The sequence below is a fragment of the Grampus griseus genome (assembly GCF_964374135.1).
Source record: "Grampus griseus genome assembly, chromosome: 6".
In the NCBI taxonomy this organism is placed as follows: Eukaryota; Metazoa; Chordata; class Mammalia; order Artiodactyla; family Delphinidae; genus Grampus; species Grampus griseus.
Window position 1 is genome coordinate 36784024 of NC_139000.1, and position 17008 is coordinate 36801031.

Consider the following 17008-nt stretch of genomic DNA (forward strand, 5'->3'; position numbering starts at 1 on the left):
TTCTTAGAATAATTATACAAAAAAAGAAAGGAAGCACAAAAGTATAAAAACAGGTAAACAAGTTAAATATAGATTTTAGGATTCTAAGATAAACTTAAGTATAAACTTTGGACCCTAAAATAACTAAATCTAGCCAGAAGTTGGCTGGCCCTTTTTTTCCCTCTCCACCCAGTTATCAATTTGTTGTCCTTGACCACAGGACCACACAAGAAGCCAAAACCACAGAAGACATTTCAGAGCTGTCTCATTTCCTAGAGAAGATAAAAGACTAACTTATTAAACCAAGAATTCCAGAGAACAGAATTTTTCTTCTTTAAGTATGAAAATTAATTTTTTTTAAACTTTACGTATTTTGATAAAACTCTTTTAAAATGTACACTTTCACTTACACACTTTTTTTTTTTTTTTTTTTTTTTTGCGGTACGCAGGCCTCTCACTGCTGCGGCCTCTCCCATTGCGGAGCACAGGCTCCGGAGGTGCAGGATCCGGACGCGCAGGCTCAGTGGCCATGGCTCACAGGCCCAGCCGCTCTGCAGCATGTGGGATCCTCCCAGACCGGGGCACGAACCCACGTCCCCTGCATCGGCAGGCAGACTCCCAACCACTGTGCCACCAGGGAAGCCCCCACACTTTTGTTTTAATCACAGTGTATAGGCTATAACTTAACTTTTTCTTGATGACTCACTGTTAACACTAATATACTATGCTAAAATATAGTTTTGTTCTCAGCATCTATTATGGACTTACATCCTTAAGCATCAAACCAAACCAATCATCAAACCCCTAAGACTGTGTGTTAAGAGTAAATATGGTTTTGCCACTTCTATTCAACATAGTATTGGAAGTCCTAGCCAGAGCAATTAGGCAAGAAAAAGAAATAAAAGGCATCTGCACTACTGTTGGCAGATGACATGGTCTTATATGTAGAAAACCCTAAAGATCTACCTCCCCAACTCTTAGAATTAATAAATGAATACAGCAAAGTTTCAGGACACGAAGTCAACATATAAAACATATAAAATCAGTTGTGTCTCTAGACAATAATAATGAAAAATCTGAAAAGGAAATTAAGAAAATAATTCCATTTACAACACATCAAAAAGAATAAAATATGTGGGAATAAACTTAACCACTGAAAACTATAAAATGTTACTGGAAGAAATTAAAGAAGATACAAATAAATGGAAAGATATCCTGTGTTCATGGATGGTAAGATTTAATATTGTTAAGCTGTCAATACTTGCAATATTCGACAACATGGTTGGACATTATGCTAAGTAAAATAGGCTAATCACAGAATGACAAATACTGCCTGATTCCACTTGTCTGAGGAATATAAAATAGTTTAATTCATGAATCAAAGAGTGGAATGATGGTTGACTGGGGGAGAGGGAAATGAGGAGTTGTTGTTCAATGGGTATAAAGTTCAGTCAAGCAAGATGAATAAGCTCTAAAGATCTGCTGTAAAACAATGCACCTACAGTCAATAATATATTGTAAACTTAAAAATTTGTTAAGAGGGTAGTTCTTTCCACAACAACAAAAGGATGTCAACTGCCCAAAGCAATCCACAGATTTAATGCAATCCCTTTCAAAATCCTAATGATATTTTTTGCAGAAATAGAAAAATCTATCCTAAAATTTGTATGAAATCGGAAAGGATCCTGAATAGTCAAAAAAAATCTTGAAAAAGCAGAACACAGTTGTAGGACTCATACTTCCTTACTACACAGCTTACAGTCATCAAAAGAGTATGGTACTGCCTCATGCTGGTCAGAATGGCCATCATTAAAAAGCCTACAAATAACAAATGCTGGAGAGGGTGTGGAGAAAAGGGAACCCTCCTACACTGTTAATGGGAATGCAAGTTGGTGCAGCCACTGTGGAAAACGGTATGGAGGCTCCTCAGAAAACTAAAAATAGAATTACCATATGATCCAGCAATCCCACTACTGGGCATACATCTGGACAAAACTATAATTCAAAAAGATACATGCACCCCTATGTTCATAGCAGCACTATTCACAATAGCCACGACATGGAAACAACCTAAATGTCCACCAACAGATGAATGGATAAAGAAGATGTGGTATATATATACAATGGAATACTACTCAGCCATAAAAAAGAACGAAATAATGCCATTTGCAGCAACATGGATGCAACTAGAGATTATCATACTAAATGAAGTAAGTCAGAAAGAGAAAGACAAATACCATATGATATCACTTATATGTGGAATCTAAAATATGACACAAATGAAACTATCTATGAAACAGAAACAGAATCAGGGGCATAGAGCACGGACTGGTGGTTGCCAAGGGGGAGGGGGTGGGAGAGGGATGGACTGGGAGTTTGGGATTAGCAGATACAAAGTGGTATATACAGAATGGATAAACAACAAGGTCCTACTGTATAGCACAGGGAACTATATTCAATCCTGTGATAAACCATAATGGAAAAGAATATCAAGAAGAATGTATATATATGTATAAATGAGTCACTTTGCTGTACAGCAGTAATTAACATAACTTTGTAATTCAACTATACTTCAATAAAAGATAAATTAAAAAAAAAAGAGTGTGGTACTGGCATAAAGACAGACACACAGACCAATGAAAGAGAACAGAGAGCTTAGAAATAAACCTGGCATATCTGGTCAAATGATACTCGACAAGAATGCCAACACTATTCAAAGGGGAAAGGAAAGTCTTCAACAAATGGTGTTAGGAAAACTGGATATCCACATGCAAAAGAATTAGATTGGGCCCTTATCTTACACATCATACAAAAATTAACTCAAAATGTATCAAAACCTAACCATAAAAGACAAACCTATTTAAAAAAACTTAGAAGAAAACACAGGGGAAAAGTTTCATGACACTGGATTCGGCAATGATTTCTTGGCTGTGACACAAAAAGCACAGGCAACAAAAGAAAAAAATAGGTAAACTGGATCTCATCAAAATTTAAAACCTTTTGTGCATCAAACGATACTATCAACAGAGTGAAAAGGCAACGCATGAAATGGGAGAATATATTTTCAAATCATAATATCTGATAAGGGACTTCTATCCTGAATATATAAAATACTCTTACAATTCAACAATAGAAAGACATATAACCCAATTAAAAAATGGGCAAAGGATTTCAATAGACTTTTCTCCAAAGATATAAAAACAGCCAATAAGTACATGAAAAGATACTAAACATCACTAGCCATTAGAGAAATGCAAATCAAAACCACAAGATACCATTTCACACCCATTAGGATGACTATTATTTAAAAAACAAAACAGAAAATAAGTGTTGGCAAGTTTATGGAAAAACTGGAATGCTTTACATTGTTGGTGGAAATGTAAAACGGTAGAGCCACTGTGGAAGATGGTATGGCAGTTCCTCAAAAAATTAAACACAGAATTACCATATGATTCAGCAATTCCATTTCTGGGTATATATCCAAAGGAATTGAAAACAGGGACTCATATTTGTACACCAATGTTCATAGCAGTTTTATTCACAATAGCCAAAAGGTGGAAACAACCCAAGTGTCCATCGATGAATGTGGATAAAAATAATGTGATATATACATACAATGAGTTTTATTCAGCCTTAAAAGGGAAGGAAATTCAGATGCAAGCTATCACATGGATGAACCTTGAAGACATTATGTTAAGTGAAAATAAACCAGTCACAAAGAGACAAATATTGTATGATTCGACTTATATGAACTACCTAGAGTAGTCAAATTCATGGAGAAAGAAAGTAGAATGGTGGTTGCCAGGCGCTGGGGGAAGAGGAAATGAAGAGTTAACCGTTTAATGATTATGCAGTTTCAGTTTGAGAAGATGAAAAAATTCTGGAGATGGATGGTGGTGATGGCTGGGCAACAGTGTGAATGTACTTAATGACACTGAACTATATATTTAAGAATGGTAAAAATGGTAAATTTTATATTATATATATTTACCACAACTTAAAAAAAAACAGTAAACATGGTACAAGAGAAGTTCTACTGTGAGTTAACTTTTCGTTAGAATGCACTCCACACCCCACCCTCATCCCTTGAAGTTAATCCAGAGCAATGTTTATATCTGGCCACTCAAAATAATATGCTCATTTTGCAAGACAGACTCATTTGACAGGAATTACAATATCATATGTCAATGTTTGATGGGTGTTTTCTGGGTAACCTAAACACTGACCAATTGCACTATCTCTACAGAGCCTGCCCTTACCCTAACATGCAGTCAGTGAGCCATCTCAGTCAAGTGACATTTAATAGGGTGCTCAGTCATTGTGTATGAGCAACAGAAGAAAAGGATGAGTTATTGTCCTAAAGTTGCAGAGAGAAAAACAGAACACATAAGCCTTCCCATGAACTAGGGTTGCCAGATTTAGCAAATAAAAATACAGGACACCCTGCTGTTTATCTGAAATTCAAATTTACCTTGGCATTCTGTATTTTATCTGGCAACACTCTGAAGTATTGGAAGTGAAGAAAAAATAAATCAAACAATCCAGAGTGTTTTGGGGCTACTGAGGTCTTAACAGGGATCCTAGACAGGGAAAAGTAGAAAAGCCCATTAAAAACATATTGGTTAACAAAAAAAAAAAGTACTGGTCTCCAGATACCATGCCCCTGCTTAATTCAGCTTAGGAGCTCTTTCCTGCTTTCAGTATCACTTTGTAAAGTTACAAAGATAAGTCAGAGAATGGTAGAAAGAAAAAGTAAAGAAGGATAAATCAAAGTTAGAAATGGGTGAGAACATACCCAGCTTCCAGTTAGGCAGGCCTTGCCTCAAAAAGGAACCTTAAACATTTAACAAAAAGGAACCTTAAACACTTAACATAAAAATCAGAGGAAATCAGATTCTGACCTGGCTCAAAGCAGAAAAGAAACAATGATGGTGAGTGTGCTATAGTCATACAGTAGGAGGGACACGGGTAGCAGAACACCAGAGAGAGTGGTGGGATCTCCCCTCTCCCCTAAACCGTATCACTGCTTAATTTCCACGGAGCCTGCTAAGAAACTCCAGTCACTATTTTACCTAGTAATATGCTGAGCCCCAGTGACAATAATGCCACTATTAGTCAGGCAACTACTTAGCTTATAAACTCCCGCAGCTTGCCAGCCATTGTTTCATCACTCAGCAATATCATCCACTTCCCCACGGAACCGGGGCCAAAACTGAGGTCGCCGAACCCTGTCTTAGCTTCAGGAAACTGAATCTGTTCAGGTCATCCTCTTAGGAATCAACAAAAACAGGTTTCAGGCTTTCTGTTCTTTGAGAATCCCATCTTTAAAAGGCCTGTGTTCTTGTTTATTACTGACACTGTTCACATAGCAGTAACCCCTGCCTGATTCTGGTCTAATGAGATATAAATGGCCCATATGACCTGATCATACTTCAGTAGTATTTAGGAATCTTTCATATTTCTCACACTAGGCCAGCCTGGGATGTCTACCCCTCCAGTGGAGGAAAGGGGAGGGGAGGTATCCAGGAGCTAAAAGGGTAAAATAACTGAGGTCATTCCTCCAACCTGTCCTGAAGCACTAGCTGACCAGCTACAGTGAGTAAGGTTTAAAGACTGTGGCTAGTCTCCACAGTTCTTCTTTAGAGGGAGCAGTTAGTCGCTAGGGCAAGAGGAGGGGCGTCACCTGGGTAAAGCTCTTTCAAGATTATCTGGGCAGCCTCTGAGGCACACTGACCAATAAAAATTTCTGCAGCCTTGGCCCTGACTTTTTTTTTTTTTTTTGTAAACAGAACATAAAGGGAAATCAGCTGATAAATAGAAGCTTCTATGTAAATGACATTAGATGCATGAATTGAGACTGAATATGTTCAGTTCTATGCTCCCAACATAAGCACCACAAGTAATCCCCTAGATGCCCTTCCTTTTTTCCCACTTCATGTAACTAGTGACATTTTTCCCACTAAAGCACTCTGCCTCACAGCCTCTGCATTGGTCTCATTCATTCACCCACCCATTAAATATTTACTGAGTGCTACCATGTGCCAAGCACTGTGCTGGGCGCTGGAGATACAAATTAATAATGTACGGTCCTTGCCTCCAGGGCAGTCCCATGGTGTCCTCAGGGCCAGCCTGGTAATCCCAAGCCAGCCCTGGGCAACGGGAACACGGTGCCCTTTGCAACAGGTAAGAGCGGTAGCAGGGGACTGGCAAACTGCCAGTCCAAAGGTTTTCCCAAGGTAAAATGGGATGTGAGAGCGATCCCAGCCCGGCTCAGGCAGACACCAAGTTGGGAAGCAGGGGCCAAAGGGGCGGAGGGCGCAAAGGACCCGGTTGTGCGGAGGACCCCGCCGCAGTCGCCGGGCTGAGTGCTAAGCGGCCGCGCTACCCCAGAGCCGTCACTGGAGATGTGGGTACAACGATGACTACTGGGCGCGAGTCAGCTGAGGGGGTGTCTCCGAAGGGACACTTTGAGGAGACAGTTGGGGTGGATCTGGGGTGACGCCCAAAAGGATGGTTGGTCCTGGGTGTTTGAGGGTTCGGCGGATGGCAGAGCTGAAGGGTCAGGACAGGACTGAAGACGAGGTCGGTCCAGAGGGTCGAGGAAGACCGGAGGGTGAGGTTGCGGCGACGAGGGGGAAGGGCGGAAGGGAAGGGGCGCTAAGGGTTGGATAGGTGGGCAAACTGAGGGCTTTTCTCCTAAGGGATCATTTGGAACGCGAGGGCAGTGGGTCTCCGGGACTTCTTCCGATCCCGAAGAGACGTCCTACCTGGTTTCTCGCCTCAGTTTAGTCCTACGGCGTAGGCGGCGGCGTAGTCTCGCGCCCTGCAGGGGTCGTGTTGCAGCCTGGACCAGCAGGCGCCCCCCTTCTCTCAGACAGCTTGGTAACGTCCGGTCCCCCCTGCAGCTGTGGCGCCGATGGTCCGATCTGAATTGCCTTCATGCCGCCCCTCAGGACGGCCAGTGGTTCGGTCCGCTGTGGGCCAGCGGGTGCTCGCCCACCTCCCCGCTCCTGCGGCTATGCGCGCAGCGAGTCACGCGCAGTGCTTTCCCGCGAGGGGAGCGAGCGGCGAGGCTTCAGCCGTGGCCCCGCCTTCTGCGGCGGCGCCCCGCCCCTTCGGGGGTGGTGCCGGGCTAAGCGGGCTGGGGTGTACTGGAACCCGGAGAACCCTCGCCCGCAGCCTAATTGCCCTGTGGAAGGCAGGTACATTTGCGCATCCACCTTAGCCTAATGCCGCGATTCTCTGCCCGACACCGCAGTAGAACCTCTTGGGAAAAACAGAAAAACAAAACTAAAGCCTGACCTCAGCCGAGACCAGTTGAACTGGAAGCACGGGTAGGGTGGAGTAGGGGTGGGATGGTGCCCAGCCTTGATATTTTTAAAAGCACCGCATGCGTAGCCAGGGTTAAAAAGCCCGGTAAAACCTAGAACGGACAAAGACTGTCTCCTTTGGCTAAAAATTTAGTCAGGCTTTTCTGGGTCTGCCCTGGACTTAGGTTGACTTTGGGCTTTCCTCTTTGTCCTTGTAGAATCCAGTTTGAGCAAGGATCTCACTAAATCAGTTTATTGGAAGTTCTCCGCCCTTGGTATCTGACCATCCTTGGTGTCTTATCACCTTGGCCTGCCTTCAGCACGAATTCTGTTGAGTTGGTCTACCAAGAATCCCCCTTACCCCTGATGTTTCTTCTTAGTAACTGCTATGATCATGTCCCTCCAAAATTCAGATGTTGAAATCCTAACCCCCAAAGATTAGTAGGTGGGGCCTTCGGGAGGTGATTAGGTCATGAGGAGCTCTCATGATTAGGATTAATAGTTTTATAGAAGAGATCTCACAGAACTCCCTAGCCCAGTCCTCCAGGTGAGGAAATCTGTGACAAGAGAGCACTTAGCAACCATGCTGGCACCTTGATCTCAGACTTACAGCCTCCAGAACTGTGAGAAATTTGTTTATAAGCTACTCAGTCTGTGTTGTTTTTTGTTTGTTTGCTTGTTTTGTTTGGCCGCGTCGTGGGACATGCAGGATCTTCGTCCCCAACCAGGGACCGAACCCGTGACCCCTGCATTTGGAGCACAGAATCTTAACCACTGGACCACCAGTGAAGTCCCTATGGTGTTTTATTATAGCAGCCAGAGCAGATTAAGGCTGTAATTTTCCACCCACTGACCCCTACCCTGCTCCTTGGCTAATAAATTACCACTTGTCTTTGTTGGGGTCTGAGTTGAACTCAATCTCTCCCCCACTGCAGCACCCATTGCAGTGGTTCCTATAGCTACTTCATGGTCCCTGCCCCCCTCAGCCCCCGTAAATAATATCTGCCTTACCATCTTTAACAAGTGTCATGAATAATTTTTACTTTAACGGAACTCATGCACTTCCTGCTCCTAGGCAGGGTGTATGTGGGACATTGAGGATTGTGTTGTCTTCTTCTATCCAAAGAGGGGTGGGGACAGGTGGTCATTCAACAAATAGTTATTAGAACCTCACTAGGTTCCATCCTCTGTGAAAGAGTTGAGACTGAGACCCTGTGCTCTTCCAAGACCCAGGCTTGTTGGGTCAAGGAAGCAGATAAATGTCATACTGTGTAATGCATCCTCAGGCTTCACAGAAGGCATGTGAGCTGAGCTTGGAAAAATGAGTGGGAGGTAAAGGGTGTGAAGGAATCAGCATGTGCAAAAGAACAGAGGGGCAAAACAACTGATATGATTGAGATGTGGGACGTGATGGAGAGAGCACAGCAGAGATGGTCAGGGGTGTGATAATGAAGAGCCTTCCATGACATACTAAGGAGTTGGGACTCATCCAGCAAGCAGTGGAGAGACACTTTATGTGAAGGCAGGAATGGTAAATCAAATATGAATTTTCGAACTACAATTCTGGGGGCAAAGTGGAGAGGGCTAGGACCAGCCAGGGAGACCAATGGAAATCTGGATGTTTGTGCAGTTAAATGGTGCAGGGTGGGGACTTAGCCTAAACTAGGCCAATTGGAATCCCTTCCCTGAAAATTTGGATTTGGGGGAGAGAGAATTACACCCTTACTCATTGTTAGACTTATAATGGAAATTTGAGAGTGCCGAGTGACCATCTTTTACTTGTCAAATGGCCTGAGTAGCAGAGAAAACCAGTTTGCTGAGAAGTATCAATCTGTGGCCTAGAGAGGAGTCAAGTCTAGACACAAAGAGACCACTCCCCAGCAGCTGGTTCTGCTTCTTACTGAGGCGAGCTTGATTGTTGCCCTAGGTTGATGGCATATCCTTCTATCCATTCATATAGTCTCATTTTTGGCTTCAGCAAGTGGGGGTTACTTCCCGTTATTTGTGTTAAGGGATAATTTTTCAAAAAGGTAAAATCATGAATCTTATACAAATATAAAATAAATCTATATTAAACTCACTAATTAATGAGAGAACCAGTAAGACACTAAGACTGGTTCACATGAGTATTTGACTTTTAGAAATGTAAATTCTCTACCAGACAAAATTAATTTGCATCACTGGGAATAGGAATTATTTGCATTGTTATGGGCAAAAATATTTTGCATTATTATCAGTATTTGAACAGATTTGAACTTAAGAAATCTCACTCTAGTTGGAATGTAGATATTGAATTAGAGGAAAGTAAAGAGACCAGTTAGGAGACTGTGGTAATTATGATGAGAAATGGGAGGGTCTGAATTAGGACAGTGGCTGAGGGGTTAGATAAGAGGAGATAGATCTAAGAGAGATTAAGGGTATAGAATCTATAGCAGTGGTCCCCAACCTTTTTGGCAACAGGGACCAGTTTCGTAGAAGACAGTTTTTCCACGAATGGGGGTGAAGATGGTTCAGGCGGTAATATGAGCGATGGGGAGCGGCAGATGAAGCTTTGCTCGCTTGCCCACCACTCACCTCCTGCTGTGTGGCCTGGTTCCTAACAGGCCACAGACCGGTACCGATCTGCAGGCCGGGGATTGGGGACCCCTGATCTATAGGACTTAATGATTAATGTGTCATTGGGGGGTGGGGGTAATGTAGAGTGAATAGTCTAGCATGACTCTCAGGATCCTCCAAATGCTGAGTTTTCTCCAAAACTCTTTGTACATATCTTAGAAAATTTGGAGCTAGAATTACAGGGAAATGTTGGGGCTAGGACAATGCTCCCTTGTTTCTCTGTTTCTGGCAGTGGTAAATATGGTTATTTCCCCCACAGTTTCTTATAGAAAAAGATGTTAAGGATGAGCCAAATGGTCCCTGACCTTTCCCTGTTCCTGAGAAGCTGTAGATGAGGAACAAGTATAAGCCTATGTAAGTTGGAATCACCTCTCTGTTTTTGCTATTGGCAGCTATCCCATCTAGCTCAAGTGAAAAGATCTCATCACCAACTCAACTTCAGAAAACCCCTCATGGGGTGCTCTCCTGGAATGAAACAGTGTCTTGTCTGTTTCCCTTTGGACATCTGCTTTATTCTTCTCTCTATAGACTAGACACATTGGCGTACTTATCTTCATACTTATAGCAAGTCATGGCCACTTTAAAACGGAGGCCTCTCTTCCTGAAACTATATGACCTTTTAGTAACTATTCTCATCACTGACTTAGTTTCTTGGAATTCTAATTCCCAGAGAGAGCAGGTATATTGGGATTATATATCCACTCTTCACCAGTTGTGGCTGGGAGTAGTGGAGTCAACTGGCACAAATAGGGGACGACCTAGACCCACCCCATCATCAGGAGCTGTGTGGGAAGAGTCAGTAATCTATGGATTTAGCACCATTGAGTAAGTCAATGGGCTCATTTGATAAACCAGTACCTGCATCTTCTGTAGCCCACCCACAAAGTCCTTTGGTTTTATCTTCAAAATATATCCTCTATTCATCCACTTATTTTTTCACTGCTTCCACCCTAGTCTAAGCCACCACCATTCCATGCCTAGACAACTGTAACTGCCTCCTAAATAGTCTCCCTGATGTCACTTTTGCACTCCTATTGCCCATAGAATAGCCTGACCAGTCTTTTCAAACTGGCCTTAAAGCCCTCCACTGCTTCTCATCAGACCTATCTAACCACACTCCCCTTTGCTCACCATGTTTTGTCCACATTAGGCTTCTGTTTCTTATATACAAAGCTTGCTCCTGTCTTCAGGACTTTACACTACTTACTCTGCCTGGCATGTCTTTCCATTAGATTTTTGCAAAGCTAGATCCTTCTAGTCACTTAAGTCTCATGTCACATGTTATTTCCTCAGAAAGTCCTTTTCTGACTACCAAATATAAAATTAGCTACCCCTCCCCCCTCACAGCCTCTCACTGTTAAAGCAGCTGTTGCAGTATCTTCATAGCACTTATTATCTGAATGATCTTGTTTACTTTGACATTGGCTCTTCTACTAGAACATAAGCTTCATGGTAGCAGAAACCTTTTTTGTTGTCTTTCACTGTATTGGCAGCATCTAGAACAGTGCCCAGACATGGTAGATGCTCAATAAATATTTGTTGTATATGGGTGAATGTGATGAAAGGGAGTGTGTGTGTGTGTGTGTGTGTGTGTGTGTGTGTGTAATTGGAACCTTGAAAGAATGGAATTTGTGGGGTCAGTTTAACTATAAAACCATTTTATTTTGTTTTCTACTCTTTTAACCTATTTATGAGACTTTTACTTCATGAATTTCCTGGTCAATTTTAGGTAGCAATCAGTACTTGTTACTTTAAGTTTCACTTGAATAATTAAGATGTCCACACTAATGAAATTATTTTTTAAACTTCTTACTTTAAAAATAAAGCGTTTCCCATCTCTCAGCTTGGCCCTATTGCAGGTGGCCATGTTCAGTGGGGCTTAGTAGATGTCTATCATTTCCCACTATCTCTTTCCCATGCCCCAGTTTGCTAATCTTCTTTCTCCAGGGTTTGAGCAGGGTGGAGGGAGAAGAAGGTTCTTACTTGACTAATACTGTCATAAACTAGTTTTAGTGTTTGGCAGGTATCTAAACCTGACAGGAAATTGGGTGTCAGTGAAGGCTCCCAGAGGAAGTGACCAAAGCCGCTGAGATTGAAGATCAGATACACATTAGCTAGATAAAGGAAAGAATATATTCTAAGAGGAGAGAACAGAAAGGGCCAAGGCACAGTGGTTTCTGAAGATAATGGAACCTTTGGGGAATTGCAAATAATTTAGTGTGTGCAGCAGAAAGTGGCGATGAAGCTGGGGAGGTAGGCAGCACCAAGGCAGGAAAGCTATGATGATTCACTAAAGGACTTTAAACTGGCAAATGACATGATCTGATTTGTAATTTTTGAAAAATCACTCTCTGTGGTGTGGATCATGGATTGGAAAGAAGCACAATCAAAGGCAGGGAGACCTGAGAGGAGGATGTTGGCATAATCTAGGCAAGAAACAATGAAATCAATGGGATTGGGAACAAATAGGAAGAGAAAGACTTGAAGACATTTCTAAGACAGAGTATATGGAACTTGGTACAGAATGGATTGGATTAGAGGAATGGAAGGGAGCTGTCCAGAAAGACTTCCAGTTTTTTGGTTTGAGCTACTGGGTGGTAGTGCTATTCAGGGAAACAAGAAAAATAGTCAAAGAAGCAGATTTAAATATTCTTTCATTTTATTTGTTCATTTATTCAGTAGACATTTATTAAAGGCCCATTATATGTTATGAATAGATAAGTAAATCAATGATTACAATGCCCTGTGTTAAGTGTCACTGACAGAGGTATACACAGGGGAGCAATTGAATAAATAGGACAGATATACAAAAGTCACACTGAGGAATTAGGGTAAGCTCTTGCAGGGGACAATGCCTAATCTGAGTTTTTAAAAAATTGAGGTAAAATTCTCATAACATAAAACATTCTCATAACCCTTTTTAAGTATACGGTTCACGGGCCCTTAGTACATTCACAATGTTGTTCAACCATCACCTCTACTTAGTTCCAAATATTCCGAGTTTTGAAGGGGGACTAGGAATTTGCTTGATGAAGAAGGGGGTGAGGGAGAGCATTTTAGGATATGAGAACAGCATGCTTGACCACATGAAGACCAGAAATAGCATGACTGGAGTGAATGCAGATGGGGCAGAAGTAGAAGACGAGACTAGAGAGGGCCTAATAATAATATGTTCGTATTTTACCTTGATCCTGAAGGCGTGCAAAATTCTTAAAGGGTGCTGAGCTGGGGCTTGACATGATCAAGTTTGCAGTTCAGAAAGATAACTCTGGAAATGGTACCGGTGATACTTTAGATAGGGGAAAGCCAGGAAGATGAGAGGGGAGATTTTATGCAGTAATCCAGGTCAGAGATGATCAAAGTCTAAACGAGGACAATGGTAGTAATAATGGAGGGAACTGAAAACAGGACATGATGAAGATGCTGAATTTACATTACTTGATGACTTATTAGACATCAGACTATATAGGAAGAGTATTGTATGATTCCCATCATTCTGCTTTGGGTGAATGGGATGATGGTAGTGACATCCTGGGGTGAAATTTTGGGGGAAAATGTTTAATACAGGTTGGTGAGTTTCCTGAGATTCAACTAAGTGAAGGGTCTTAGAGTCAGTTTAATAAATGGATCTGGATCTCAGAAGAGAGATCTAGGATAGAGAGAGAGTTGAGAATCTTCTTTCTATTGGTAAATAAAGTCATGAGATTAGAAGTTGTCACTCAGGAAAAGTGTACAAAGAAAAATGAGCAGAGAACCTAGGGCTGAGCTTTGGGAACTAATATTTAAGGTGTGCAAAGAGGATAGAGCTATATGGTTAAAAGATGTGGTCATACTGAGGCCAAGATAGAGTTTAGGAGCGGGGGAAAAACTGGAATGGAAGTGAAAACGTAGTTGGGGGGGGAGGGAAATATTGGTCTCGTTCAAAAGGGGTCTATAGACCGATGATATTGCTTGGCCTAAGTTATTATCACTGGGGCCCTAACAGACAATACAAATCTCTCTACTCGAAAATCAGCAATTTATTACTTATCTATAAACTTGTTAGAAGCAATTTCCCAAGTACATACAATTTCTTCTCAAAATAATTTTATGGAATGAAGACAAATGTTCACCAATTATGGCTTATGTCCCTCAAGAAAAGATTTTTTTTAAATCCCCTGCAGTCTCCCCCTCCCAGTTCTGAGGCCTGAAAAGGTATCAGTTCTTGGGTCAAAGGGGTCAAAGAGAAGAGAAGGTGGCAAAATCTTGAGCTGTCCTATCAAGGCAGGAACCACCTCCATTCTTTCTTTGGTCCAGAAACTCTCCTTTAGCTTCTTATGACCAACTTTTCATAGCTGCCTCTTCCTTTTGCTACCCAGGCCCTGAATCCCTCAGATAAACCTGAGAAGGGTACCTGGGTGAATATGTTTGTGGGGAGCCCTGGCAAAATTTATGGTTGCTCTGGGTATGGGAAATAGGGCCCAAACTAAGATTCTTAGGTCCTATTTTCTTTTCCCTTCCCCACATTCCCCCTCTTCACCCATTATTTCCACATTTGCTTGTATGGATTAAAACTTGGAAGGGCTGGTAGAGGGAGGCCTGACATCGCTTTTTCTTGAAATGCTGTAACTCTGACAGATGTCTGGGGGCCCTTTACCTTTCCTTGCCTTACCTGAGCAAAGCCTTCTAGGGAATGAAGAGGCTGAGCCCCTGGAGTGAGAGTGGAAGAACAGGTTTATGCTGGTTTCCAGGGATTCTAATCTCTCCTTATTAAGTTGTGTGAATACAAGGGAGGAAGAGCAATGACTGACTCCTTTAGGGCTTCTGTAAAAGCCTCTACTTTTTAAAAGGAAAGCTGTTTTTCTTGGACATTTTGGCCCTCATTGTCTTGCCGGAAGTGATGAGGGCCCCAAAGCCCTGTTTGTGGGAGAACGCATAGGCAGAACGTTGAGAGCTTGCATGTTTCCGTTTGGTCCGGCTTGGGTGTGGCAGTGGATGTCTCATGCAATGATGAATTCTGTCAATAATCTAAAGCCAAAGCATGGGGGACAGGGTTTTTAATCCACAGAAGCAAAGGCAAAGAGGGTCATGAATTATATCTGGGTAGATTCCCTGTTCCACTCACCTCGTCCACACTGACGGGCCAGAATAGTGGTTTGAGAAATTGGTACCCAATCACAGGCAACATACAGAGGATCACACTGAGGACAATACCCAGCCACATTTGCGGCAGGTTCAGAGTGTTCCTGGCCACACCTGTAAACAATGAGCCAGAAGGGAAAGGCAGAACCAGAGCCTAGAGGAAGGGGGCTGTCAGCCAGAACTTAGGTCTATCTCTTCAGTCCAAAGAAAGAAGTTATTGATTTGGAGACAGTTAGTCTCCTGAGAAATAATATAAATGTGAAAGGATTGCACTGAGGTTAGGTCCTTGGTGCAGCCAAAGTCACTGTGAATTCACATGCCTTTGTCTCCCTCTAAAGGCCGGGCAGGGCAGGAGAGGTGGGGGTAGGTTATAGGAATCCTAGAGCATTGGCCTGGACACAAAAATGCGATAGAGGGTTTTGGAAGGGAAAAATGAGTGGCTTGACAGGAGGTAGAAGCCAGCTACATCTACACGTCGACTCTGTCTGTATTTTGTCCTCATCACAGTGGAGATGAGAGAGAGGGAAATTATTGTGGGAGATAAGAAGGCAGTATGCCACAGTAGAAAGGACATTGGACTGGGAACCAGGAGACCTAGATTTGAGTTATTTTTTAAAAACCTCCGGTCTCTAAAATGGTGTAATAATCCTTGCCCTGTCTGTCTCACAGGATGCTTGTAGAGACCAAATTAGGTAAGAAGCTTAAAAATATCTTAGAGACTCTAATGAGGTAAAATATTTCACCCAGCTAGATTTTGAGTCTTTTTAGGGCTGAGACCATGTCATAATCATATATATATATGATATGTATATATATAATATATATATGATATATATATGACAGAGCCTAACACATAGTAATAGCTGCTCAGTAAACATTTATTAAACAAATGTACTTGGTTCACACTACCACCCCCAGCCCCAGCCCCTTGCCACAGACTGGGCAGAATCTTACCTAGGAACTGGAAGATGTTGGGGAACATTAGGCACAAGCCATCACTGTACAGGAAGAATAAGATGCAAAAGTAGAAGCCCAGGCTACCCCAGGTGAAGATGTGGCTTATCATTGTCCAGTAGGTTGTCTCCAGGGCAATCTGAAAAGCACCCTCTTATGTTCATTAGTCTACAACCTGGGACCTGTCAGCCACCTCCCTTCTCCAATTTTGTAAAGGAGGATGCTCCCTTCCCACCTTCCCTCCCTCCTTCCCTTCCTCTCTTCCAGACAGGCTCCCCACCCAATCCCCTTACCCCACCACTGGCCACACCTGCACTGTGACCACGCAGAGCAAGGAGGTCTGCACTATCATGGAGAAGAACTGGTAGTCGGAGATTTCCTTCCCATCACTGCGCACTGAATTGTAAACGGTCCCCATAGGGATAAAGAACAGCACTAAGGAACTGTAGATCCCATGCATCAAACACTTCACAAATTCCTTCTTGTTGAAATAGAGGTTGTGCTGGCCTGGCTCATACAGCTCTGGGAAACGTAGGCTCCATGTTTCATTCACATCCTGGAAGCACCAGAGGGTAAGAAGGAAGGCTCAGGGTCTCTCCATAGAAGATCCCATTTCTAACAGACTAGAGGCTTCTCCCCTTACTGAGTCTGCTGTTAGGCTGCCTAGGAGTTTCCTCATGGATTACTTGAGAAGTGGAACCAGAGAACAGAGCAGTGACCACAGACCCTTCCTAAAGTCCTACTCTCCAGGCAAGGATATACGTGGTGGAAGAAAGCTAGAAGGGCAAGATGTGGAGTTAAGAAAGGGGGCAATTAGGATTGGGAATAGCTGAAGGGAGGACTGGAGCTTGGGATGGGGAAGGCAATTGGGACATGAGTCCCCAGTTTTAAGTGTTCCTTTAGTTGAATATCCTTTGTGTCAAAAGCCAGTTGGAAGAAAGTGGGAAGCCAATGGAGACAAGTTAGTCCCTTAGAGGTATCTGTGTTCTGTGATGCTGCTCCCATTCCCATAGCTACTGGGAATTCAG

General features: G+C 42.7%; 2 protein-coding genes across 2 annotated transcripts in view; both read right to left on the minus strand.

The window, feature by feature from the left end:
* The window catches only part of RUSC2 (RUN and SH3 domain containing 2), a 59669-nt gene extending 52497 nt beyond the window's left edge, over nt 1-7172 (minus strand). The window contains exon 1 of the mRNA XM_082657592.1: nt 6747-7172. The gene's annotated coding sequence lies outside the window, so the exon portion shown is untranslated. The remainder of the gene's footprint in view (nt 1-6746) is intronic.
* A 7548-nt stretch (nt 7173-14720) lies between these two features.
* Nucleotides 14721-17008, minus strand: part of LOC309824133 (phospholipid-transporting ATPase FetA-like) — a gene marked incomplete at both ends in the record, with an annotated part of 28569 nt that continues 26281 nt past the window's right edge. The window contains 4 exons of the mRNA XM_082656885.1: nt 14721-14801; nt 15010-15140; nt 15981-16119; nt 16291-16536. Of these exons, the coding sequence (XP_082513011.1) occupies nt 14721-14801; nt 15010-15140; nt 15981-16119; nt 16291-16536 (597 nt within the window). The remainder of the gene's footprint in view (nt 14802-15009; nt 15141-15980; nt 16120-16290; nt 16537-17008) is intronic.